This window comes from Penicillium pulvis (assembly GCF_028828015.1).
Source record: "Penicillium pulvis strain IBT 33274 chromosome Unknown contig_5_segment0_segment0, whole genome shotgun sequence".
NCBI classification, from domain to species: domain Eukaryota; kingdom Fungi; phylum Ascomycota; class Eurotiomycetes; order Eurotiales; family Aspergillaceae; genus Penicillium; species Penicillium pulvis.
The window spans coordinates 2,301,788-2,324,783 of record NW_026643078.1 but is presented as its reverse complement, the minus strand read 5'-3'; the positions used below and the strand labels follow the sequence as shown (position 1 = coordinate 2,324,783).

Below are 22,996 nucleotides of genomic sequence, written 5' to 3'. Positions count from 1 at the left end.
GGCTTGCAAGGATGGGAGAGCATGAGGAGAATCAATAATAGATGAAAGAGAGGGTTTGGCATTCCATAAAAAGGACGGCTTTGAGACCAAATCGCGCCTTTTGAAATCAGAACATTGGCAGACAAATGAAACATCCTGTGCAAACCAATCCAACACGCCCAACTACACTCTGAGCCGGTCATGTTATGACCTTGATCTCCATTACCGGTGAGTTTGCATGTCCTTTAGTAAAAAAAGCCCGGATATTCTCAAAGCACTCCCGTTCTGCTTTCCGATAGGCAACATCCGTCAAGCCACCAAGATGCGGTTGAATAACTACCTTGTCACTCTGGAGGAACCATGGATTGGGAGACGGCTCATTGACAAAGACGTCCAGCCCAGCGCGTGCCACCTTGCCGCTCTCCAGACTAGCGATTAAGGCCTTCTCGTCAAGAACCGCACCACGAGAAGTGTTGACCAAGAATACGCCATCTTTCATGGCCGCAAACTCGGCTTCACTAATCAGATTTGTTGTGTTTGCATTGAGCGGACAGCTCAGTGAGACAACGTCACTTGTAGCAAGCAAATCATGCAAAGTGTTGCAGTATGTAGCCCCATATCGAGCCTCCTCATCCGCAGACAACTGGTTCCTATTGTGATAGACGATCTTCATGTTGAAGCAAGCGGCCTTTTTGGCAATGTACTATAGCAGAATCTGTTAACACATGGTTGCTTCCAAAAATCGTAATGCTCACCTTCCCAATCGCACCCATTCCCACGATTCCCAAGGTGAGACCGGCGGGATCTCGCGCAGGAACAATCCCACCGCCATTCGGTGATCTCCAGGTCCCATTTCGAGCACTCTTCTCCGCATTGGTTGTATTCCTCAACACAGCCAAAATCAAGAACAGGGCCATATCTGCCGTAGCCTCGGCTACTGCGTTTACGGTATTACAAAACCAGATTCCCTCGTCTGCCATCCATTGCACATCGAACTCATTGTATCCCGCACTCGCTGATACGATGATCTTGCAGTCTGGGACTAGCGCTTTGAGGAGGTCTTGGTCGAAAGGTTCGTAGGGCGGGGTACCCATGCGAATCAGGAAGGCGTCTATGGGGCCGTTGGCGGCGATGTCTTCTGGTAACATCTTCTGCGTCTCGGCACGGTTTGTAGCATGCAATACGGAAAAGTTGAACTCTTTTTGGAATTCGGTGATGTAGTCAGCACCTGCATACTGGGGATGACCCAGGGCCACGACTCTCGGTTTTGAGGACATAGTGTATATTGGTCGTTTAGCAAACGGTGTTTCTGGAAAGAGCGAGAGTGTACACCAGAGAATAAAAAGAATTATGGAATGGGAACCTTGGAAGCTGAAGCGGAATGAGTTGCCAAATTGGAGACTCCAGGTCTCGGCTCCTTCCGAGCTTCGTATGAGGGGTCGAGATAACCGCCATATTACCTTAGGCATGAGATTTGCGAATTGATCGGCACTCCATGTCTGCCTTATCTAGATGCTCAAACATTGGAGTTTGTCCTTGGAATTCTTGCAGATGGACTTTAAAGGTGAAATCATCCCTTTACCAATTTGCTCTTTGTGCTATCAAATGCCTACTTATCAGAATCTGAGATCCGAGGCTGCCCAAATGATACAAGATACCAATAGTCGCTAATAACAGCAACTTGAGCGAAAGTATGTTTCAATACAAGGAAAATTTTCAATCAGATGAACTGGTTTGACCGTGAAGATACAGTAAAGTTCAAGATAAGTTGATAAGAGTGATGGCGGCACTCTCCCCGCTCCCCGCACCATATCATGAACATGAATCAGCATGAGTCTGCAAGAGAAAGTCAATCAGAAAAAGCGGTAACTGATTGGGGAATGAACCCCATTGGCCTGTGCTCACTGCAAGCAGTGTAAATCAAAGGTACGTCTTCCTCCTTCAAAAGACTGCCGCGATCACTCCTTTGACCCTGGATCGTGGAATGATTCGAGTATGCAATAGTGGGATGAACAAACTCCTAGATGCAACCATTGCAATCTAGCAGACCGACGTATCTTGAAGCTTTCATGTGAATAACTCGTTCTCATCTCAAACATAGAGTGCCTCCTCGAGGATCCTGTGACTGAGCTCCATCGACCAAAAGACTACATGCAAAATCTTGAAGCCCGGGTTAGCTTATCTGCTCAGCTACGAAGATTATATGTCTCAGCGCTGCAGGGTGGGAGCAACAAGCTTTCGGCTCTTCGTCGGCGGTTCTCTTCTCATATATCGCCAGGGCTAGCATTGATTGTCGCTTGGTTATAGGCTTTATCCTGGTAGGGAGGTGAGCTTCCTGGAAGGTCCAGTTGGGGACCAGCAGGCTCGGATAAGCTTCCATTTCTTGGAAAGTCAGCCATGCTATCCGTTTCAAAAGTATGTCATTAGTAACATCCATGCCTTCAAGGTCCAGTTTCAGATGGATGGAACAAGAATTCCAAAAGGCAAGTCCAGTTGGTGATGCGAAAGACGCTGATCCCATGGCTTTTTTTTTGTTCCTATGGTAGGCTCTCCTTGACACTTATTCCAGATGGCTCTGCTATGGGTAATAGCTGCAAAGTTTTGCCATCGCGTCACTGGTACTAGGGCAGCCCGAGACAGAAGCTGCACAAGTCTACTCTACTTTGGCCCTTGACCGTATTGATCCTTTACTCGACACAGATGGGCTACAATCTATTCAAGCCCTTATCTGTTTTGCAGTGTATTTTATTCGATCATACAATGGAGCAAGCATCTGATAACCCTTTTCTATCTGCCAAAGTAACCGTGGCTACCGTGGCTGAGCTCACTCTTTCAGAACTGGATTTTGGATCTTGACTATATCACTTCACCGAAGTATTTTCAATGGCTTACACATGAGTTGTGGAATGATACGGGAGGAGTTCCAAGTTTCAACGTCGATTTATAGTTGAGTCTACTTTACGGTGTCTACAGCAAAAGCATTTCAAGACGATGGGCCTGCCTGGATTGTGCTATCTGATGACAAGAAAAGAAATAAACCTCGTAAAGTCCCCTTTCCCATACACGCTACCACGGCCCGATCCCATCACCTCCATATCGACTTCCTGTTCCGATTCGATTCGCGTCCACCCCAAGCGTGTGCACGTCTCAAGCAACGGTTTTCCAGAAGGGACAGCTTTCAAGAAGAGGTCCCATGATCTTGGTATACAGCCAAGACATGATTTTCAGCTTCCTTTTTTTTTGGGGAATTTGTGGTCATCTCGCAGGAGAAAGAAACAGTCCTGGAAAAAAAGAATATCCCCCTTGGAGAAATGCCATGAATGCATGAGAATTGGTCATAAGGATCGTTGGGCATGATGTCCCAGAAACTAACACACACAAACGACACCAAACATGGTTTAGCAAGAAAAAATATGAAAAATAGACCTAAAAAACAGAAGTCTGCAAGAAACGGAACACAGCAAGTTTCTACGACCACGGTACGCCAGGCTTCGCGGATCTGAATCTAACGGGGACAAGAAAAGATGATGCAGAGGCGACAGAGATTAGACTGAGGGGTCGTGCGGGATGGAAAAGGGGGTCATTGGTATTGGGCAGATTGGTTGAGAAAATGCCGATCAAATAGCGTACTTGCGAGTCCATTCGCGGGCTGTCGCCTCGTACCGCGGGCGATCCGTCTTGTAGACATGTGCGATCTCAGGCACAAGCGGGTCGTCGGGGTTGGGGTCTGTGAGCATCGAGCAGATCGAAAGCAGCACTATAATGAATTAGCACAGGTTTGTTTCATCATCAGGGTATTTCATTGCTGTCGAACCTTTCGAAATTGTCAGAGCAGGGCTCCATTGGTCACGCAGGATGTCGAGACAAATGCTGCCGTTGGAGTTGATGTTGGGGTGGTAGATGCGGGTGGTGAAGTTGACCTTGGGAGGCTTGAACGGGTAGTCGGTAGGGAACTGGATGTTGAGGAAGAAGACACCTCCAGAGTAAGGTGAGTCACCCTAATTAGGAACACTATTAGCATCCATGCGTTTTTGAGATCGAGTATGTTCCCCCGGCGGTGAGGAGGGGCATTCAGCCTCAGCCGTTCCCCTCCGACCATAGTGTTTTACAAACCAAATCGTTCAAAGGAATTTCCAACTTACAGGACCCATGATAGTTGCTTGCCAGTGGAACTATAAAGCAAGAAAGAGCATATGTCAGTTATCCGTTATATTTCAACATTTTCGAGATGATCGACAAGGCATTTTCAGCCGTTCAGCCCCGCCACACGATAAGACTTGGGTAATTCAGGGCGGCGATGACCGGGCATATAACGCGAGGGAGCGAGGAAAGGAGGGCCATACCAGATCATCTCCATGAGGACCAGCGGAGCAGGAGGAGGGGGGATCCCTGTGATAACATTAGTTGCTAATCCCGACAGATCTGGCTCAAAGGACTTACCGTCCGAGATCAGTGAGTTCCTTGTTAATGCGCTTGAGAGCCATGTCGACGATTGTAGAGTGATGGGGAGAGACTATCAAGGTCAGCAGGATGAAAATGAGGGGAGCGGACCTCCACGTACGGTTACGTCTTTGTGTGGAAAAGAAGAATGAGAATGAGAAAGAATAAAAGAGGGGAAAAGTGGTGCGGGTGGGCTTGGCTCGGTATTACCAATACACGCCACGATATGACACATCGAGAATATGCCGGGTAATTTTGATCGGGTTACGAGGACCCTCGTAGGGCTGGTTTGGGGCGGGTTTTGTCATTTGTGTATTCAAGTGGCAAAGGGTTAATTGTTCATCTCTCCTTCACTTCCATAAACCTTTCATAATTCTTATATAAGATCTCGATACTCCCCAGTTTTGATGGCTCCTTCAATCCTCGGTATGCAGGAATACGATACCTTGGTAATGAAAACTGCCCCTCGATGATGTCACGTGCGGGTGAGGCGCCCACTGTTGTCTCGATAAGGAAGGTGCCCTGAAGGTGTTTATATGATTACGATCACTCGTACTTCAGTCCATATATTGCTTCCTGTTCAACTCCATTTTTGAATCATTCGAAATATGTACATTCTTATCTATACAATCTTTTAAACAAAGGCCTGCTTGCCTGTGATGGCCCGACCCAGAATCAAGGCTGTTGACAAAAAGCAATTAGTCTCGGCCCAAAGCATGTCGAAGAATTGGGCACTTACCATGAATATCGCTCTGACCCTCATAAGTTTGCACCACAAACAGATTGGCTACATGACGCCCGATGTGGTACTCATCGCTGGTGGCATTGCCGCCAAACACTTCTTGCAAACTGTAGCAAGTTAGTATAGACTCAGGTTGGGAAAAGCACAAGAAACATACATCCGGGAGTTTTGCAGCGCACGATCACAGTTCTGACGCTTGATCATCGAAATCATCTCCGGGGTGGCCTTGCCGGCGTCCTTGAGACGAGCCACCTGCACGGCCGCCAACGTGCCGTAAGCAGCATCCGTCGCCGCATCAGCCAGCTTCTTCTGAATAAGCTGGTACTTGGCTAAGGGGTTACCCTTGAATTGCTTGCGCTCAAGACTGTATTCACGCGCACGAGCAAGGCAGTCCTCCAATGCACCCATGCTGCCAAAGGCGATGCCCAGACGCGCACTGTTCAAGCATGTAAACGGACCGGTGAGACCCTCAACATCGGGCAACATGTTCTCCACACCAACAGGGCAGTCATCCATGTGGATCATACCCGTAATGGATGCGCGCAGCGCAGTCTTATTCTTAATAGCGGGGGTCTCGTATGTACCGGGCGGGCATTTGGATCGCTCAACAACAAATCCGCGAATCTTGCCTGTAGACTCGAGCTTAGCCCACACAAGCGCCAGGTCCGCAATGGGGGAGTTGGTGATCCAGGTCTTGCTTCCGGTCAAAAGGTACACGCCCTTCTGCGTGGGGTGCCCGCGCGCAACGGTCTCCATGGAACCGGGGTCGGAGCCGTGATTGGGCTCTGTCAGCCCAAAGCAGCCAGAAACTTTGCCCGATGCCAGTCCGGGCAAAAGTCGCTCCTTCATCTCCTCCGTACCAAACTCATAGATACCTGTCATGGCTAGGGAGCTCTGCACCGACATGCCCGACCGGTATCCACTATCAACTCGCTCCACTTCCTTGGTGATCAAACCGGAGGCGACAGTGCTGACGCCAGCGCAGCCGTAACCCTCAATTGAGGCGCCCAGCAGGCCGAGCTCACCCATCTCTTCGAGGATCCGGCGGTCATAGTCCTCGTTGCGGTAGGCCTCTGCGAGACGCTAAATGTTAGATCATGCTATACATCAAGATTCAGAGTTCCGGGGTAAACGAACCAAGAATCCGTGGCTGTAATTTGTCCTGGCAATACTGTCGTGCAGTTTCCTGGATTGCCAGCTCCTCTGCTGTGAGCAGCTCCGCTGCGACAAGGGGGTCTTCCCAGTTAAACACGGCGGATGAGGCATAGCGCCGGCTAGCGGCGGGTCCAGCTTGTAAAGAGCGCGCAGCCGCACGTAGAAGCGAGCGGTTCATCATTTTAAGTAAGTGTAGAATAAACCCTCAAACAAAATAATGAATTGGCAAAGAGAGTGGAGGGGAAGGTATGATATCAAGAAAGAAGTTGCGGGGGAGCTTCCATCAAATATCCACTAGTGACGGCGAACCTCGGCAATTAGTCATGATCACCGAGTAGCCATGAAACTGGTATAAGTGTGCAGTCTTGCGAAGATCACTCGAAAGCATGGATCTAGCAATGCTACTAGTAAATTACAGTTTGCGATTCGACAGCTTATCCGAGCCACGCTTTGTTTTCGGTTCGGTGTTATTCGGTCGTTTTGGTTCGGAAGCGCCAAAGTGGACTCGGGCCCGGGCTCGGCATTGGAATCTAATGCCCATGGGGTAAGTACACCCGCTATGCTGTTTGGAGTGGATACGTATCCAATCGTGATCTCTAGTACTTCTGATAGCTAAGTTCACCAGTGAATAATTCATGTACAAGAATAATTAGTAGAACAAGTCGGTATAGACCCTTTACGCCGGCATCTGGCTCTGGAGGAAATCAAACACTCCGGTAGGGAAGTAGTCTTCGTCAAACCCCCAAAGATCTGCCATCATAGGATCTATTGATCCTTCTGACAGACCAGATTCAGGCTTGCTCGTTAACGGCTCGAACCCGTTGCTCCGCTCGGCAGACAGAGGCGCCACTCCCAGCAGCGGCGGGGGGTGATTCAGTATGGTGTCGCGTTCACCTAAAATTTGGGCGCCTGGAATAATGACTGGCTTGAAGAGCGACGTCTCCTGTGGGTTTGGTCCCAAAGATTTCTGGCCACAGTTACGCTTCTCCCACTCTTCCAGTCCAGTGAGCATCTTCCGTAGGCCACGGGCAATGTGGTGGCTCAGATGACGCTCACTAGCCCTCTGGCTGCAGGAGACCATCATCTCTACAATACGTCCGACCAAGACCCGCACATAACCGATGTCAACGTGCAATCCGGCCGAGGCAATTGAACTATTTTGGCCCTGTCCTCCCGAATTGGGGCCATTAGAACACACCTTGGCCGCTATCTTCAACAGAAACACTGCGGCAAAGGTGATCATGCTGTGGAGATACAACGGAACACCAACCAAAGCCAGTTGGATATCCCGCTCGTCTAAGACAACCTTGAGGGTAGCAATAGCTGACTCAATGGCAATATTGGCGCGCTTCCTGCGCTCCGGTGACATGGCTTTTGAAGAGGTCGAAGAGTGGTAGGCGCGCAAAGCAACCGAATTCAACTGCAGCCGAGAAAAATGATAGTGCATATAGACAGCTTTGTAAGGATATGCACCAACATGTCGACTCCCAGCTAAATAATTGGTTAGCAAATATACCTGGGAGGCACGGTGTTCACCAACTATGCTTACCAAGACGGGGCAGCCATGCCGACTTCCAATCGCCCAAGTCTATGTCAAATTGGTCGATCTTGGGGAATTCGGTTTCGGGTACTTCGAGATCAACGTCGGGACCAAATGCAAAATAGATACGAGTAAGAATGATAAAAAGGTCAACTTGACTGTGGAGTCGAAGGTCGCCTTGTGATACTGATGCAGACTGTGTGAAAATGTTATGTTGAGTGATACTGGCATCCTCGTGGATGATTGGTGGTCGGCCATATGCGATAGAGAAATGATGCTCGAGCGTCTATCATCTGTTAGATTTTCAAATGTTATATGTCAGGGTCATTGTACGACTTACATATAAGAGGTACCACAGACGAGCCTGTTCCTTGTGCTCTGGAGACCCTTGAATAGCCTTGCGATAGAATTGGTGCAAGTTGCGCTCCGTAGCAATCCGCACCGCATAACCAGAGAGTTTCCAGCTAACATCTGCCAGCCAAAATGCCCCGATACACAGAGCACGAATATCGTCCAGAGTATGATGATGTCCCAACATCGACTCCGATGCCAGTTTGGCAAACTCGGTATAGCAAGTGTCAAATGTACGTTCTTTGGACGGCAGGTGGAGCGCCGTCACAGCCAGAATAGCCGCAGACAGCATGGAAGAAGACTTCCTGGCGGCCGTCAAGTCCTTATGTGCTAGTAAAGCTCCATCCCAAAGGTAGCGGTTGAGCACCTGATCGAAATGGTAGAACAATTCCTCCGCTTCTCGAAGATCGACCACACCGCGGGAGATGAAGTCGGTCGCCAATGCCTGGTCAGGCGCATAATTTTGCCCGGGGGAGCCCTCACGATTCTCGCTCAGCTGTGTCACCTCGTAAAGACTCCCCATCGGGGCTGTCACCAACGAAGTGGCAGAGGTTTCTTCCCGATCCATTGAAAATTGTGGCTGGTGTTGCGAGAAAGCATAATTTGACGAGCTCGACCCCGTGCTTGGACCAGCAGTATTATCAATTGAGATATTCCTGCCATTGTGTCTTATCGCATGCCCGGTCTCATCCACCGACACGGTCGACTCTTTTCGGCGACTTTTCTTCGAGGGCGTCTCGATCGATCTACCACCGGCTTGGTAGTATGATAATTCCGGGAGTTGAGCCTTCCTAAGCAAGTCCGTCATTGCCAGCTCAATCACATTCTTCCATCTAAGCACCGACGGTATGTTAGCATTTCACTTGCTTTAATGCGGCGCAAATGTCGGCATTAGCAACGGCGCAGACTTACTCAGCCTCGTCCTCCAGTAATGTCTGCAGGCTCTTGTTGACAACACAATCTAGTCCCATGCGACGACATCGCGAACAATCCGACTCACCTGTCTTCATGTCGCAGCGAACTTTGTGCCGCTTACATTCTGTACATGCACGGATCCGCCGAGAGATCTTCGGAACATGTGCCTGCCGCGAATGATCCTCCGGGGTGAAGCCATCTTGCGGAGAAGCCGATGAAGCATCACCATTGCTCTCAAACTGGATGCGATTCCGCTTCATGCTGTGATGTTGACACAACCTCTCCGCATGGGCGACTCCGGGGAAGAGGAGAGCGGGGTCGGGGATTCTCGACCGTTTGAGTTGTCGCCTGAGGCATTAGTGGGTCTAGAATCCCGAACCACCTGTCACGTGCCTTTGTCTAGCTCAAATCACATGATTGGTCGGCCGTTTGCGCTAGTCTTGATTTGGTTTAATTATGATGCGTGGGCGCGTTCACCACCGAACGCGTCTCTCTCGTTTTCTCTTGGAAGTCTCAAAAACCTCTACCTTGAGAAGCGATCCTCGTCCGCCATTCTTTATTCTTGAATAACACCTCGTCTCACCAAAATGGGTATTAAACGTCAGTGAGCCATATCTTATCAAACTTGACATCTTCGCTGACCAGCATGATAGACCTATTCCAGGTGATCTCTGAGAATGCCCCCGATGCAATTAAGACGGGCGAGATCAAAAACCATTTCGGCCGCAAGGTCGCAATTGTATGTCCGAAACTCATAGCGCCTTTCTCTTCCAATCTCCAAATATCAGTGGCTAATCAATTGCTTTATACAGGATGCGTGCGTCATTGACCTCGGCCCCCGAAGCTTCCTAAACTAACACTATTGCAGATCTATGAGCATCTACAGTTTCCTGATCGCCGTGCGCTCAGAGGGCCAGCAGCTTATGAATGAGACTGGTGAGACAACATCACACTTGATGGGCATGTTTTACCGAACCCTGCGAATGGTCGACAATGGCATCAAACCGCTATACGTTTTCGACGGTGCCCCACCCAAGCTGAAGTCCGGCGAGCTGGCAAAGCGTGGTGCGCGCAAGGCTGAAGCTCACGAAGCTCACGAGGAAGCCAAGGAGACTGGTACTGCGGAGGATGTGGAGAAGTTTGCGCGACGCGGGGTGCGAGTCACACGCGAGCACAACGCAGAATGTAAGCAGCTTCTGAAGCTGATGGGTATCCCCTATATCGATGCTCCCACTGAAGCTGAAGCCCAATGCGCAACTCTCGCACGCGCTGGCAAGGTCTACGCGGCTGCATCGGAGGATATGGATACTTTATGCTTTGAGTCGCCCATTCTGTTGAGACACTTGACTTTCAGTGAGCAAAGGAAGGAGCCCATCCAGGAGATTCACTTGGATCGGGCACTGGAGGGCCTGCAGATGGATCGCAGTCAAGTAAGTTTGTATCTATGTGACATATCTCAGGATTGCGGCTTATATAGTGATGTTATAGTTCATCGATCTTTGCATTCTGCTGGGTTGCGACTACCTCGAGCCCATTCCCAAAGTTGGACCCTCGACTGCTCTCGCGCTAATCCGTGAACATGGTAGCCTGGAGAAAGTACTAGAGTTCATGGAGAAGGACCCAAAGAAGAAATACGTGGTCCCGGAGGTTTGGCCATACCAAGATGCGCGTGATCTGTTCATCTCTCCAGATGTGCGCGATGCAGACCACCCCGACTGTGATTTCAAGTGGGAGGCTCCAAATGTGGATGGGCTGATTGACTTTCTGGTCACCGACAAGGGATTCAACGAGGACCGTGTACGAAATGGTGCAGCACGACTGACAAAGAACCTGAAGAGCGCGCAGCAGTCACGTTTAGAGGGATTCTTTAAGCCAAGGGAACGCACTGATGACGAGAAGGCCAGTCTCAAGCGGAAGCATGATGAGAAACTCCAAAAACAAAAGAAGCAGAAGAAGGACGATGCGAAGGCGAAGAAAGACGCGAAGGCCAAGCCGCGTGGTGCAGGCTAAACCAAATCTTGGCTGGTGATCGCCCGGTCTTGTTTCTCCCTCTTCCATCTCATCTCCTTTAAACGGATGACCATCTTTTGACTCTTTTTTTATGATCTTGGCGCTGGCGTTGCATAGCTTTCATTGTTGCGGGGTCCGTTTTTTTCTGATCTCAATGTGGGGGTGACATTGTTAACTTGGCCTCAGCCATGGCATGAGGTAGCATACCATACCCCAAAAAAATAAATAACTTTCATGATAACCAGCCTAATCCTGTATTTTTGTGTCTATTGTAGGTGGTGAACAAGACATACTTGGCTGTATGAGCCTAGGATCAGAAAATATTGGTGAAGTAAGGGACCCAGTTATTCTCGCCTTTTTACTGATCCTCGCTTCCACATGGAAGAATTTACCGCAGATTATCTCAATTACGAATAATTACACTACTATTTACAGTTTGCACAGCCATATATTCATATGGAACTCGTTGTTTGCTTGAGAGGTGGAGTCCATTCTTGGTGCAGTTGTATAGATTGTCGCGGGATAAGCGAGATGAGACAGATTGGCAGATGAAGAAACAACAAGTGATCTCCACCAGGAATGTTGCAACGAAGAAAATGACAGCTATAGGATACTTGAGTCAGTGAATTCAACCGATATACATATTTAATTCTTTAAATAAAGGTCGAGAGAACATAAGATCACGATCATGTGTGGGGAGTGCCTTGATTCGATGCCGCTGTAACATTGGATCGGACCAACTTCTTGATCCCCCACCTCAAAGTGCTTCGATGGAATCCCTCTGCCCTTGGAAGTAAGAAGAAGGAAGTGGATGTTATTTTAAATTCGCCCATTTGACCTGTCCATTTCCTATATCATATGCCGGAATAGAGATTTGTAATGTGGGCAATAGCGTCATAGCCCGGGTCGATGCCTAATCATCCCACCGAACCCGTTAAGTCGGATGCGGACCTCGGGGTGGGCGCATCAGTAGCGATCGGTGGATACCTTTTCAATGGAAATCACTCTGTGCTTGTTTTTTATTGGTTGTATTGATTGCCATGGTCAGGGGTTAACGTGTTCATCGCGGGTCTGCAGGAATATATATTAGGCAAACTGAATCGGTAGGCATTCCCAGGGCTACGTATTGGCCAATCTGCCAGTCTCCCTTCACACCCTCCGAAATACTTGGAGACAAGGACAAAGAAAGTGAAATTAGAGATAGACATATGATTTTCATCCACACTCAAATAAAAAAAGAGACATTTCCAGCTGCGATAAGAGGTTGATCGATACAGGTGGGTGTAGAGTTGAGATGGGGTTACAGTATAACGAGGGGCCAAGTTAGGGTTTCCAAAGTACGAAACGAAACGAAACGAAACGAGCAAGAGCAAACAGATAACATGTAGACATGAACTCAAAGTCAAGGAATCATCGAGTCCCAAACGAAACAGTACCATGGACCGCCACAGCACATCCAGACTTGAGCGGGGCGCTGCATGACAACACACCTCGTGACGCTGCAGGTCCCTCCAGCACATCGCAAGCAAGGAGACGAAGCTTAGGCAATAAAGTATCCGCATTACGAAGTATATCCAGCTGCGGCATATAGATATCTCAGATGAAACGTGTTCGATGCGGCTTGGGTTCACGCCGTTTTCAGCATATTCTTATTTCCAGGCTCTAGCTTCCAGAAACGCGCAGGCCAGGACGAAGATCAAATTCCATACCCCAGCTTTATTACTTTCTAAAAAAGTAAGAGGAGGGGACGATCTCTCCGGTCGCGCTGGAATGTCTGGACAAATCCATTTTCAATCCATGTCCCACAGGCAGTGTATTGTATCCACTAGACAGAGATTTAGTGCAGGTAGTGCGCAATCTCGACTCGTGTTTGTTGGACTTCATGATCACGAGTAGTTTTTTTCAAATCTAGTCCAGTCCCAGGGCTGAGAATGGAACCCGCCATCTGGGGGAATGCGCACAAAGTTAGTAGATGGATAGACGCGTGACTGTCCCAAGTTTCCCAAGAGTCCCCAAAGGTCAAAGAAAGCGAGTACGCAAAAGTCACTTCATCAGACATAGATTAGATGAGAACATAGCAATCCAGACCAAATTTCGCGATTTCAATCAATATAAAAAAAAAGGACGAAAAAAAAAGGAAAAAGGACCAGCAATTTTGGGGGGTGATCTTGTGTCAACACCGGCCGCCTATAAATCACGGATGCCCCGCCGGCCTTTCCCACCCCTTCCGCTGCTGCTTTTCTACTTCTGTTTCTCCTCAAATTCATATTTTCGACGCGTCGGATCAAGTCTCTCAACTTCCATCTTCTACTCTTAAATCTTCCATCAACCTCTTCACATCATGCCTCCCAAGAAAGCTACTGCCACAGCCAAGAAGGCTGCGCCTGCTGCGCACACCTCCTACCGTGGTATGTTTTGTCTGATCTTTAACCACCACAACATCGCGTAAAAACGTTGTGGATATCGCCTGTGTCGCCAACATATGCTGATTCTATTGATATAGATATGATCAAGGATGCCATTGTGAACGTGAGTAGATCACCATGATCTTTCCGTCTTGTTGTGATGGCGGGTCGCGCGCCCGACCGTGACACGTCCAGCCATTGGGCATGGCCAACCACCACTTCAAAGAGGATTTATGTTTATATCATTCTGTTCATTACTGACTGGGCTTTTGGACAATAGCTCAAAGAGCGCAATGGTTCCAGGTATGTATTTGCGTTTTCCCACCGGCGCGACCATGATTCCTTGGTCGCGTCTTTTCCCTTTGTCCGCTTCGCAACCAATGAACTAACGGAATTTCCCTCATCTTAGCCGCCAGGCCATCAAGAAGTATGTGTCGGCAAACAACAAGATCACCTTCGCGTCTCAGAGCGCCTTTGATGCCCAGTTCAACAAGGCTATCAAGTCTGGCGTCGAGAAGGGCGAGTTCACCCAGCCTAAGGGTAAGTCTTACTGGTTTGCGCTTTTGTGCGCATTCGTATCCCCAGTTATAGAACGATCCTCCCCCAATCATGCTTCTTAGCATGTATTCAAGGTCGATCTGGCTGTACTTTTGTTCTTGTTATCGCTGACGCGTCGCGCTCCAGGCCCCTCCGGACCTCTGAAGCTGGCCAAGAAGGAGGCCAAGCCCGCTGCTAAGCCCGCCGTGAAGCCTGCTGCTAAGGCTACTAAGGCTACCAAGGCTGCTCCCAAGGTCAGTCGAGTATCATTGTCGCTAAAATCGTCGTACTTACTCTTCATAGAAGGCTGCCGCCCCCAAGGCCGCTGCTACCAAGAAGGCCGCCCCCAAGAAGACTGCTACCGCTAAGGTCACCAAGACCACTGCTAAGAAGCCTGCTGCCAAGAAGGCTGCTGCTAAGCCCAAGGCCAACTCTGGAAAGGCCCGCAAGACCAAGACCCCCTCCACTGCCGTATGTTCTCGTCCCTTTTATCCGATATCATGGTTGACTAACTAAATCTGTACAGGCTCCCGCAATTGTTGAGCAGCCCAAGATTCTCGGCAAGACCAAGTCTGGCCGGGTTACCAAGACCACTGCGCCGCCGCCAACCAAGGCTCCCGCTAAGAAGCGTGCGGCTAAGAAATAGAGGATGTTTTGGTCGCTTTTGACCCAACGATGCCCTCCCATTTTACGTGCGCTCTTCCCGGGAGGGTCATCAGGGTCCCATTTTGTTTTTCTCTTCCCATGTAATTTCTTTCCCTCGATCCATTGATTTGGCGGTTCGGAATGGGTTTCCTTTGTGCTTGGTTCTGGGATATCTTCGTTATGATGGCTTGGTTTTTCCTTTTTTATTTTTTCTGCTTCCACGTCGAAGGGATGGCGTCTTGTGGTGGGTTCTCAATGGGGAAATTGTTTTGTTCATCTGTTCGTCCATATCGGATCTCACGACGTTCGTGGAATTGGAGTCTACTTGATCCGAACTGGGTCTATTCCTTTGTACGATATAGATTGTAGACATCTTGGCAGAGCTGTGGTCTCAAAAGGCCTATCAGTGGGACTAATATGGACGTTAATTAGGGTCATGGTTTCATGACCCCGCAGGTTGAAACGCCGTTGCTGCGGGAATGTTTGTGATGATAAGCCAGTTCAACACTGCGCCACCAATTGGCGGAAATTAGAAATTAGCGCAGTTGAACTATTGATAATTAACACGCTATTACCATTATTCTCCGTGCAGATAGGCCACTCTATTCAGCTCCATACACATTTTCATGTTGATTGTCATCCTAAAATACTTGATCATCTCCTGTATCTTCTGGGCCAATTTCTCGTCTAGGAAATACATGTAGACGATTTAATATCGGAACGGACCGTACTTTTGATTCAATTTAAGTTGACAGGGAAAGGTCTATAGAGCACATTAAGGAGTACATTAAGGAGTACATGGCAGAATCAGGCATCGTCGAAATGACTTCATCCACTGGTGGAGCGGGCTATTTTTGGAATGGAGTGAGTATTCAGGGGGGAAATCTAGACACAAAAAACCCTGCGGCTTGCAAATCCTCTAAGCTAAATCCCCTAGTAAACATCCATACTAAGACCCTATTTATCTGTATAATGAGGAGTTTGGGTCAGGGACAATCCCGCCCCCACGCACCTTCGTAGTAAGCATCGTAAGAACATCTCTCACATACGGTGTACGAAGTACGTCACGATCAGTTCTCCTTGCAGAGGAGAGGGGTTTTGGGCCATGATGTGCGCTCAGGCCTTGCTCATATAATCTGCATGAATCTTCAAACCGAATGACCTTGAAAATTCACATCGTATACGTGGAGGATTAGAGATTTTATACTCGGGGCGTTCGGGTGTTCCCTGATCTAGTACACAGTATTTGTGCAGCTGAATAGTGGAGTCGTACACTAATTTACTACGACACGCAACTTGACGGCAAGTCCCTTTAGTCTTTTCTCGCCCCGAAATCGTCCCAATCTTCAATCTTTCCCCTTCTTTTCCCTGTCGGGGAATTATGTTTATCGGTTGAAAATTTCTGCGGGTCGCATTGCGAAAAAAAAAAAAAGTGAGGAGTCGACGAATCCTAACCCTGAACGACCCTGTCCTCTCTTTCTCCGAACCACCTCATCTCCTCCCAACCCCCCTTCCACTCGTTCAAATCCGCTGGAACAAGGTCCGGTTCTCAACATCCTTGCCCCTCCGCCAAACAGGGTCACTGCCGTCTCCTCGGGTTGCCGGTCCACGCAGACCTCACGTCACCCCGTTTTCCTGTGGAAGACCACCAAAAAAAGGAACCACCCAGAAAACCATGCCGTCTTTGTCCAACGACTCATACCCATCGGCAACGGCAACAACAACGGCCACAGCAACGGCCACCCACCCTCGCTCGTTCGATTCGCCTCGCAAGTCCCACGATAAAGCCTCTGTCGGCAACACCTTCTTGTGGACCAACTGGCCTCAACCACCCACCGGCGACGCGAACCACGATACCCATCAGAATGATCGGCAATTGCTCACAAACCTAAAGAACGGCAGTGCCTACTCCCTGAATGGCCGCTCGAGCATCAGTTCCTATACGCGCGAGATGCCGCACTCCAAGGACGGCAGCATGCATTCGTTAGGCAACGGGTCCGCCAGAGATCCCCGGGATGCTGGCCGGCCATCAGCCATGCTGGACCGGAAGTCATCGGACGCTGGACCTGGAGCAGGCTCCACGACAGCATCGATGTCAAGTCAACCGGTCAATGGCACAGCCGCCAACGGCCACCGTTACTCGGTCCAGGGGAAGCCGATGGCCAATGGTGATATCCCACGCCCCTCCGCCGATGAACCCTCTATCTCAGACCGAGCGACCAGCCCCTCGACCTCATTATTACAGATCCCCGCCGAAGACTCAGGCCGTCTCTCCCCCGACCCGGATCGGTTGACCCCGGGCCCGCGACCCAGTCACCGTTACTCCTCACCTCCTGTACCTGTACCTTCGATGATTGAGAACGCCTCCGCACAAGAACCGCAACAGTCCAGCATGCGACATCGGCACTCACTGCAGGTTCCGCGCACTCCGAGCGTTCGTCGGAATAGCCGAGACCAAAATGAAGAGACTGCCTACAGTAGTGGTCGATTGTCCCCCACAGTGGGCGGAAATCGACGCACATCACTCGGCCTAATTCGCCGGGCCACAAAGACACAGTCAGACCCGCCTTTGGATGAGACACTCCAAGATGAGGAGGCGGCCCGGTGGGCAGAAGCAATCAAACAAAAACGTGCTTCGCGGCGCCGACGCGAAGATGACGACGACGAACGAGTCATTGTGGGTACCAAAGTCGACCAGAATCATGTCAACTACGTTACGGCGTACAACATGTTGACTGGAATTCGCTTCACGGTGTCGCGCATCAACGCAAAGATGGACCGGGAACTTACCCCAGCGGACTTTGACGCCAAGCATAAATTCTCCTTTGATATGTACGTTGAGCATTGAGACCTGGTAATTCATGGAGAGCCTCACTGACCGCGCAACAGTACCGGAAACGAGTTGATTCCGTCGGCCAAGTACGACTTTAAATTCAAAGACTACGCCCCCTGGGTCTTCCGAAGTCTGCGAGCCAAGTTTCGCCTTGATCCTGCCGACTATTTGATGTCCCTCACCAGCAAATATATCCTGTCCGAATTGGGCTCGCCAGGCAAAAGCGGTAGTTTCTTCTACTTCTCGCGCGATTACAAGTATATCATCAAAACCATCCACCACGCTGAACATAAGCTCCTCCGCAAGATCCTGCCAGAGTACTACCGACATGTGGAGAAGAATCCCAATACTCTTATTTCACAGTTCTATGGTTTGCACCGTGTCAAAATGGCATATGGCCGCAAAATTCATTTTGTTGTGATGAACAACTTGTTTCCTCCCCACCGAGATATCCACCAAACATTCGACCTGAAGGGCTCAACGATTGGTCGGGACCTGCAGGAGTCAGACCTCGAGCGCAATCCGCGCGCGACGATGAAGGACTTGAACTGGGTCCGAAGAAATCGGCACCTACAATGTGGACCTGCGAAGCGAGAATTCTTCATTGAGCAGCTGAAACGCGATGTGGAATTGCTCAAAAGGCTCAAGATCATGGATTATTCTTTGCTAGTAGGAATCCATGATGCTGAACGGGGAAATGAAGAGAAGTTGCGAGACAAGACACTTCAAGTCTTCCAGCCTGGTGGCGACCGCGAGGAGGATTCCAGCCCCAATATGCTGATGCGAACACCCTCCAAGTTGGAGAATGAGCGCAAAGCCCGAGAGCTTCGCATGCTGATCAAGCGCGAGCGACCTGTTCCATTGGATAAGGCAACCGCGAAAATGCCGGAAGAAATCCTGGACGAGCGGAAGTACCACGTCTTCTATGCCGATGATGGAGGTTTCCGAGCTACTCATGAGAATGGCCAGCCCGGTGAAGAAATCTATTACCTGGGTATCATTGACTGTCTGACTCACTACGGCACCGTCAAGAAGTTCGAAAACTTCTTCAAGGGTCTCTCCAATGACCGAACTCAAATCTCCCCTATCCCACCAGAGGGATACGGAGATCGTTTCATTAATTTTGTTAAGGGAATTACCATGTCTAAAGAAGAGGCTGAGCGCCGACGAGAGTCTCAAGCCTCAGTTCGCCAATCAGGAGAGAATAGGCAATCACGCTCATCATCCGTGGAGCGAACCATGCATGTAGCCGAGAAGGAGGCGGCGAAGGATGTATCTGTCACACATCCCCGAACCTTGGCCACTGTGTGGGACCCTGCAGATGCTGCGGGTCCTGGGCCAACTTCGACACTTCCTATTGTGGATGAGGCGGGTGAGGCCAGCAGCGTGGGCGGCCACAGTTCACACAGTCGACATGGCCGTCCTGCAACTGACAAGGAACTTCCCCCGCCCCAATGGATGGACCCCCAGTCCCCCCCAGCAAAGGAAAGGAAGTTGATCGAGGAGATAGACCGATTGCCAGCCCGGTTCGGCGGTAAATTATTGTCATCCTTATGTCTGGATTTCCGCATTGACTCTTCCATGGCTTTTCGTCCTTGATCTTGTTTTTGTGTTCAGCGAGATATCCCCCTTGTTTCTCGATAGACCGTTCGCTTCAAACCCCGGCTCCGATGAGTCGGGCGAGGAGCTCTTATTTTTTTGTCTTTGGATTCCTCGCACCACCTGCCATGTTTTTCGCTAGAAACTGCTGATGTTCACGAGTGATGTGTGTATATTTGTCTTCCTGTTTGTCGAGTGCCCCTGTCTCGCCTCCAGCTCCATTTTCAGCCTCTCTGCGTTATCCCTGATAATAACGCCATTGTGTTCTCTTTTGAATCAACTCTCTTTTTGTTCCTGCAAGACTTGTCATCGACTTGCAGTCTGCACTACGATCTACAGTGTACCACCACACGACCTCCTTTCGTTGATTGACTGATCCGACCACCTTTCCACATTCTCTCTACCAACTTTGATGATCTCCAAACAATGGTCACCAATGATTTCATTTTTCATCTCCGTCTATTGTGTTCCACCACTTCGCATCACAGTTCCAACAACCCTCATTCCTGGCTCTGTCTATCGACCAGGTCTCCATGATAGGCCCCATCGACCACCGGCATAGAAAGAAGAGCATGTACGGCCGCAAAGCGAATTACAGAATTGGATTGTCACTCGCACCTCATTAGCGGACTCCATTTCCCCGAACCACTTCCACATCCCTTTCCTATATCTTTTTTCTTTGGACTCTGTTGTCTCGGTCTCTTTTCTGCGTCAAATCCATACCCTGTATCAATCACTATACCATTTGTCTTAAATGATCTTGACCGCGTCGTCTCTATTCTATTTGTTTTCCAAGATCCAGACTAGCAGAGCGTCAGCGTGGGAAAGTTTTGATTTCCTTTATTCTTTTTTTGTCTCTCTGACAACCTCTTTTCCTTTTTCCTTTTTCCTTGTTGGACCTTGATTGTTCAAGTTAATAAATCATAGATCATGAGTAAGCACTTGTTCCTGTGTACTACTCGATTTTAGCGTGCCTGGACTCTACTCGACCTATAGTCGTGGTGAACGAGAATGCATTGTTTTCAATTTTGAAATTTTAGTTTCTTTAATATGTCCTCATGTACATAGTAATTAGATAGACAACAAATATCCAAGTGATCGTTTGAAGCTGTTGAGCTAGTCGCAGTAAGGACAACAGTGCCGTTGAGTATATAAGCAAGTAATATAGCAAAACACCGAAACACAAGTAACAGCAAATTTGATGAAAATGAAAATCAAGTAAATTGGTTCCATAAGGCATAACTATCTGACTGTTGTATTTGAAGATTCCCCAGGAAGTAAGCATGGAGATAAGGAATGAAACGCCAGTCGCCGCCGAAGTCACCCATCCATGAAACACAAAGGAAGGCAAAAAAACGAAGCAAGTGCGAGTCCATCGTCGAGTAGCCCAAATATCCTGTCCCCAAGGATATGAGTGAGAACGAAGCCCGACAGAGTAAACAAAGGGCCCTGGGTGAAGGGGGAAAAGGATATCAAAGGGGGAGAGATTGAGTGACAAGAAAAGATAGTTCCTTTAGCCATAAGAACGCCGTAGAGAATCTTCGTCTCTTCGTAGAGACAAGATTTTGAGTTCAAGCATCCAGTTGTGGATTACAGCAGGGGGAACTGAAAGGATATTGTTCGATGGGTACATAATAAAGGGTTCCAGGGTCCAAGAGTTCAAGATGGATCCGCACGCAATAAGGATAAACAGTGTCAATCGAGAATAGAGCAAATGAAGTCCATTTATTCAGATCTTCCTTGAGTGACCTTGGCAGCCTGGATGGCCGTCATCTTCTGCAGCCAGCCCTGGGTAGGCTGGGGCTTCTTAACGGTGCGGAGGTCATCAGTCGAAAAACCGGAGATACGCATGTTGTAGTTGCGCTCAAGGACGAGTTGGATGTCACGGATCTCGAGAGTGGAAGATGGGCGCAACTTGGCGAGACGGCAAGCCTGGGTAATCACATCATCAACAAAGTCATCGGCCATCGAGAGAACGAACTAATGAGAGCAGAGTCAGTTGGTTGATTGTTTTTTTTGTTAAAGTGTTTTATCTCACCTCTTCGGCATCAGGAGTCAGTATCTCTCCTTCACCACCACCAGTGACCTGGCGAACGAGGATATCAAGCATTTTTTTGCTCAGGACATGTTGACCTTCACCCTCAAGGACATAGCCAGGGTGCTTTTGAATGGCGGGTTGGCTCATCATACCGCCCATATTGCTATGGTTGGGGCCACCAGTAAGAGAGGGGCGAGAAGGAGGCATGGAGACTGGTTCAGGTGTGGAGACGTTAAGGTTTTTGGGGATGTGCATGTTAATGTTACGAGCAGAAGCCTCAGTTGACCGATTGGCAAGGTAGCCTGGTGGGTGAGTTTGTTGATTGGCGGCAGCCTGATTCATGTTTGACTGCTGCTGCTGTTGATGTGGCTGTTGTTGTTGCTGCTGGTTCTGATTAGTATTATAGTTTTGAGCAGCTTGCTGCATCGCTGCTTGATGCGACAGCGGACGAGGTGGCCCTTGGTTAACCGGCTGAGAGCTTGTTGGGGTCGGGGTAGATCCATCGAGGTTAGGAGTCTGGCTGAAAGTGACTTGACCTCCTGGTCCTGGAGTCCCCTGCTGCGATGGAGGCTGCTGAGGTCGCTGAGCAGGAGGGGGTGCATTCGATAAAGCAGGAGTGGCACTAGCCGGTGAAGGTGCCTGGCCAGGCTGCGAGGTCGACGGTGACATGGCGGTTTGTCCCACTTGATTACGAGCCGCATTCACTGCAGAGTTGATGGTGTGAGGGGCCGGCGTGGGCGCTTGTCCAGGCATGCCACTTACGGCGGCAGCCGCAGCATTGCCTGCTTGAGGGTTGGGTGCCGCTTGAGTTGCCGCAGGGGGGCAGGAGCGGGCTGAGTTACCGGTGCAGTGGTGCCCTGTCCTGGTTGACTCATCTGGGGGTTTTGCTGCGACTGCATCTTGAAGCTCTCTTGCTGTTCCTTGAACTTGTTAAGGAAGTCACTACCCTCTCGGAACAGCTTTTCTGCTGCCAGCTGCCGATTCTTAAACTCCTGTACCTCCTCCTGCGACATATTGGCCGACGCTTGGCGTTGCGAGTATTGCTGGCGCAAATCTGCCAACCGCGCGCGTCCAACCTCCTGCTTTTGAAGCGCAATGCCATATCGCAATCGTGCCTCAGGAATCCATGTCTGGACTTGTTCTTGTGTGACGTTCGGCGGCAGGTAAAAGTTGAGGGAGTTGACCTTGGCCTGAATCTGCGGCAGCAGCTGGTTGAGAGTTTGCGGGTTATTAGACTGGGTCCGTTGGACTGGCTGACCCTGTTGACCTTGCTGTGCAGCTACCTGGGCCTGAACCTGAGCCTGAGCCTGAACCTGAGCCTGTTGCTGCTGCTGTTGATGCTGCTGGATCGCTTGCTGACGGTTTTGCTGGAACATCCGCATACCCTTCATCAAGTTCTGTGACAACTGGGAGAGTTTGATCTGGGCATTCTGGTATTCGTGGCTCTGGGGATCACGCGTGTTCAACTGCTCCCAGAAGCTGCGAACGAGCTGGGTATGCTGGGCTTTCTGGGCTTCGTTCAGGTGTGGAAGCTTCTGCACTTGGTCGGTTCGAATAAGATTGGAGTGTTGCTGCGCAGCCGGCTGGCCCATGGACTGACCCGCCTGGCCTTGCGACCCGTCCATCTCGAATGTTCGGTGATCGATTATTTCAGGAAGGGATTTGGAGAAGGCGCCCAGGTCAAACTATGGGCGAAAGGAAGACCCGAAAGAATGATTTCCGGACGACAGTATTCAATGCGCCCGGGAGTGACGCGTGTAGATGGGATGTATGGCACCCTGAAGAGATTGGGATGGCAGGTGGACCG

The 22,996-nt window shown here is 49.6% G+C and overlaps 9 protein-coding genes across 9 annotated transcripts; 3 read left to right on the top strand and 6 right to left on the bottom strand.

Moving 5' to 3' along the window:
* Positions 1-178: 178 nt before the first annotated feature.
* Positions 179-1,256, bottom strand: N7503_007448 (D-mandelate dehydrogenase-like dehydrogenase; the record flags this gene model as incomplete). The annotated part of the gene is made up of 2 exons (XM_057066995.1): positions 179-682; positions 735-1,256. 2 exons carry the CDS (start codon positions 1,254-1,256, stop codon positions 179-181), a joined length of 1,026 nt encoding a protein of 341 aa, XP_056920676.1.
* Positions 1,257-3,596: 2,340 nt separating this feature from the next.
* N7503_007447 (putative ubiquitin conjugating enzyme (UbcD)) lies at positions 3,597-4,463 on the bottom strand (the record flags this gene model as incomplete). The annotated part of the gene is made up of 5 exons (XM_057066994.1): positions 3,597-3,736; positions 3,794-3,977; positions 4,122-4,151; positions 4,323-4,368; positions 4,420-4,463. 5 exons carry the CDS (start codon positions 4,461-4,463, stop codon positions 3,597-3,599), a joined length of 444 nt encoding a protein of 147 aa, XP_056920675.1.
* A 590-nt stretch (positions 4,464-5,053) lies between these two features.
* N7503_007446 (acyl-CoA dehydrogenase) lies at positions 5,054-6,497 on the bottom strand (the record flags this gene model as incomplete). The annotated part of the gene is made up of 4 exons (XM_057066993.1): positions 5,054-5,100; positions 5,159-5,268; positions 5,319-6,234; positions 6,299-6,497. 4 exons carry the CDS (start codon positions 6,495-6,497, stop codon positions 5,054-5,056), a joined length of 1,272 nt encoding a protein of 423 aa, XP_056920674.1.
* A 495-nt stretch (positions 6,498-6,992) lies between these two features.
* Positions 6,993-9,382, bottom strand: N7503_007445 (uncharacterized protein; the record flags this gene model as incomplete). The annotated part of the gene is made up of 4 exons (XM_057066992.1): positions 6,993-7,807; positions 7,866-8,142; positions 8,197-9,040; positions 9,120-9,382. 4 exons carry the CDS (start codon positions 9,380-9,382, stop codon positions 6,993-6,995), a joined length of 2,199 nt encoding a protein of 732 aa, XP_056920673.1.
* A 327-nt stretch (positions 9,383-9,709) lies between these two features.
* On the top strand, positions 9,710-11,132 carry fen1 (multifunctional nuclease RAD27; the record flags this gene model as incomplete). The annotated part of the gene is made up of 5 exons (XM_057066991.1): positions 9,710-9,722; positions 9,776-9,861; positions 9,935-9,939; positions 9,991-10,552; positions 10,611-11,132. 5 exons carry the CDS (start codon positions 9,710-9,712, stop codon positions 11,130-11,132), a joined length of 1,188 nt encoding a protein of 395 aa, XP_056920672.1.
* Positions 11,133-13,473: 2,341 nt separating this feature from the next.
* Positions 13,474-14,720, top strand: N7503_007443 (histone H1/H5 family protein; the record flags this gene model as incomplete). Its single annotated transcript, XM_057066990.1, has 7 exons — positions 13,474-13,540; positions 13,636-13,661; positions 13,818-13,840; positions 13,947-14,077; positions 14,222-14,328; positions 14,378-14,545; positions 14,601-14,720. The coding sequence occupies 7 exons, from the start codon at positions 13,474-13,476 to the stop codon at positions 14,718-14,720; spliced, it is 642 nt and encodes a 213-aa protein (XP_056920671.1).
* A 1,674-nt stretch (positions 14,721-16,394) lies between these two features.
* Positions 16,395-19,151, top strand: N7503_007442 (1-phosphatidylinositol-4-phosphate 5-kinase; the record flags this gene model as incomplete). Its single annotated transcript, XM_057066989.1, has 2 exons — positions 16,395-17,551; positions 17,609-19,151. 2 exons carry the CDS (start codon positions 16,395-16,397, stop codon positions 19,149-19,151), a joined length of 2,700 nt encoding a protein of 899 aa, XP_056920670.1.
* Positions 19,152-20,876: 1,725 nt separating this feature from the next.
* N7503_007441 (transcription initiation factor TFIID subunit 12) lies at positions 20,877-21,858 on the bottom strand (the record flags this gene model as incomplete). Its single annotated transcript, XM_057066988.1, has 2 exons — positions 20,877-21,131; positions 21,190-21,858. The coding sequence occupies 2 exons, from the start codon at positions 21,856-21,858 to the stop codon at positions 20,877-20,879; spliced, it is 924 nt and encodes a 307-aa protein (XP_056920669.1).
* An 89-nt stretch (positions 21,859-21,947) lies between these two features.
* N7503_007440 (uncharacterized protein) lies at positions 21,948-22,814 on the bottom strand (the record flags this gene model as incomplete). Its single annotated transcript, XM_057066987.1, has 1 exon — positions 21,948-22,814. One exon carries the CDS (start codon positions 22,812-22,814, stop codon positions 21,948-21,950), a length of 867 nt encoding a protein of 288 aa, XP_056920668.1.
* Positions 22,815-22,996: the final 182 nt, after the last annotated feature.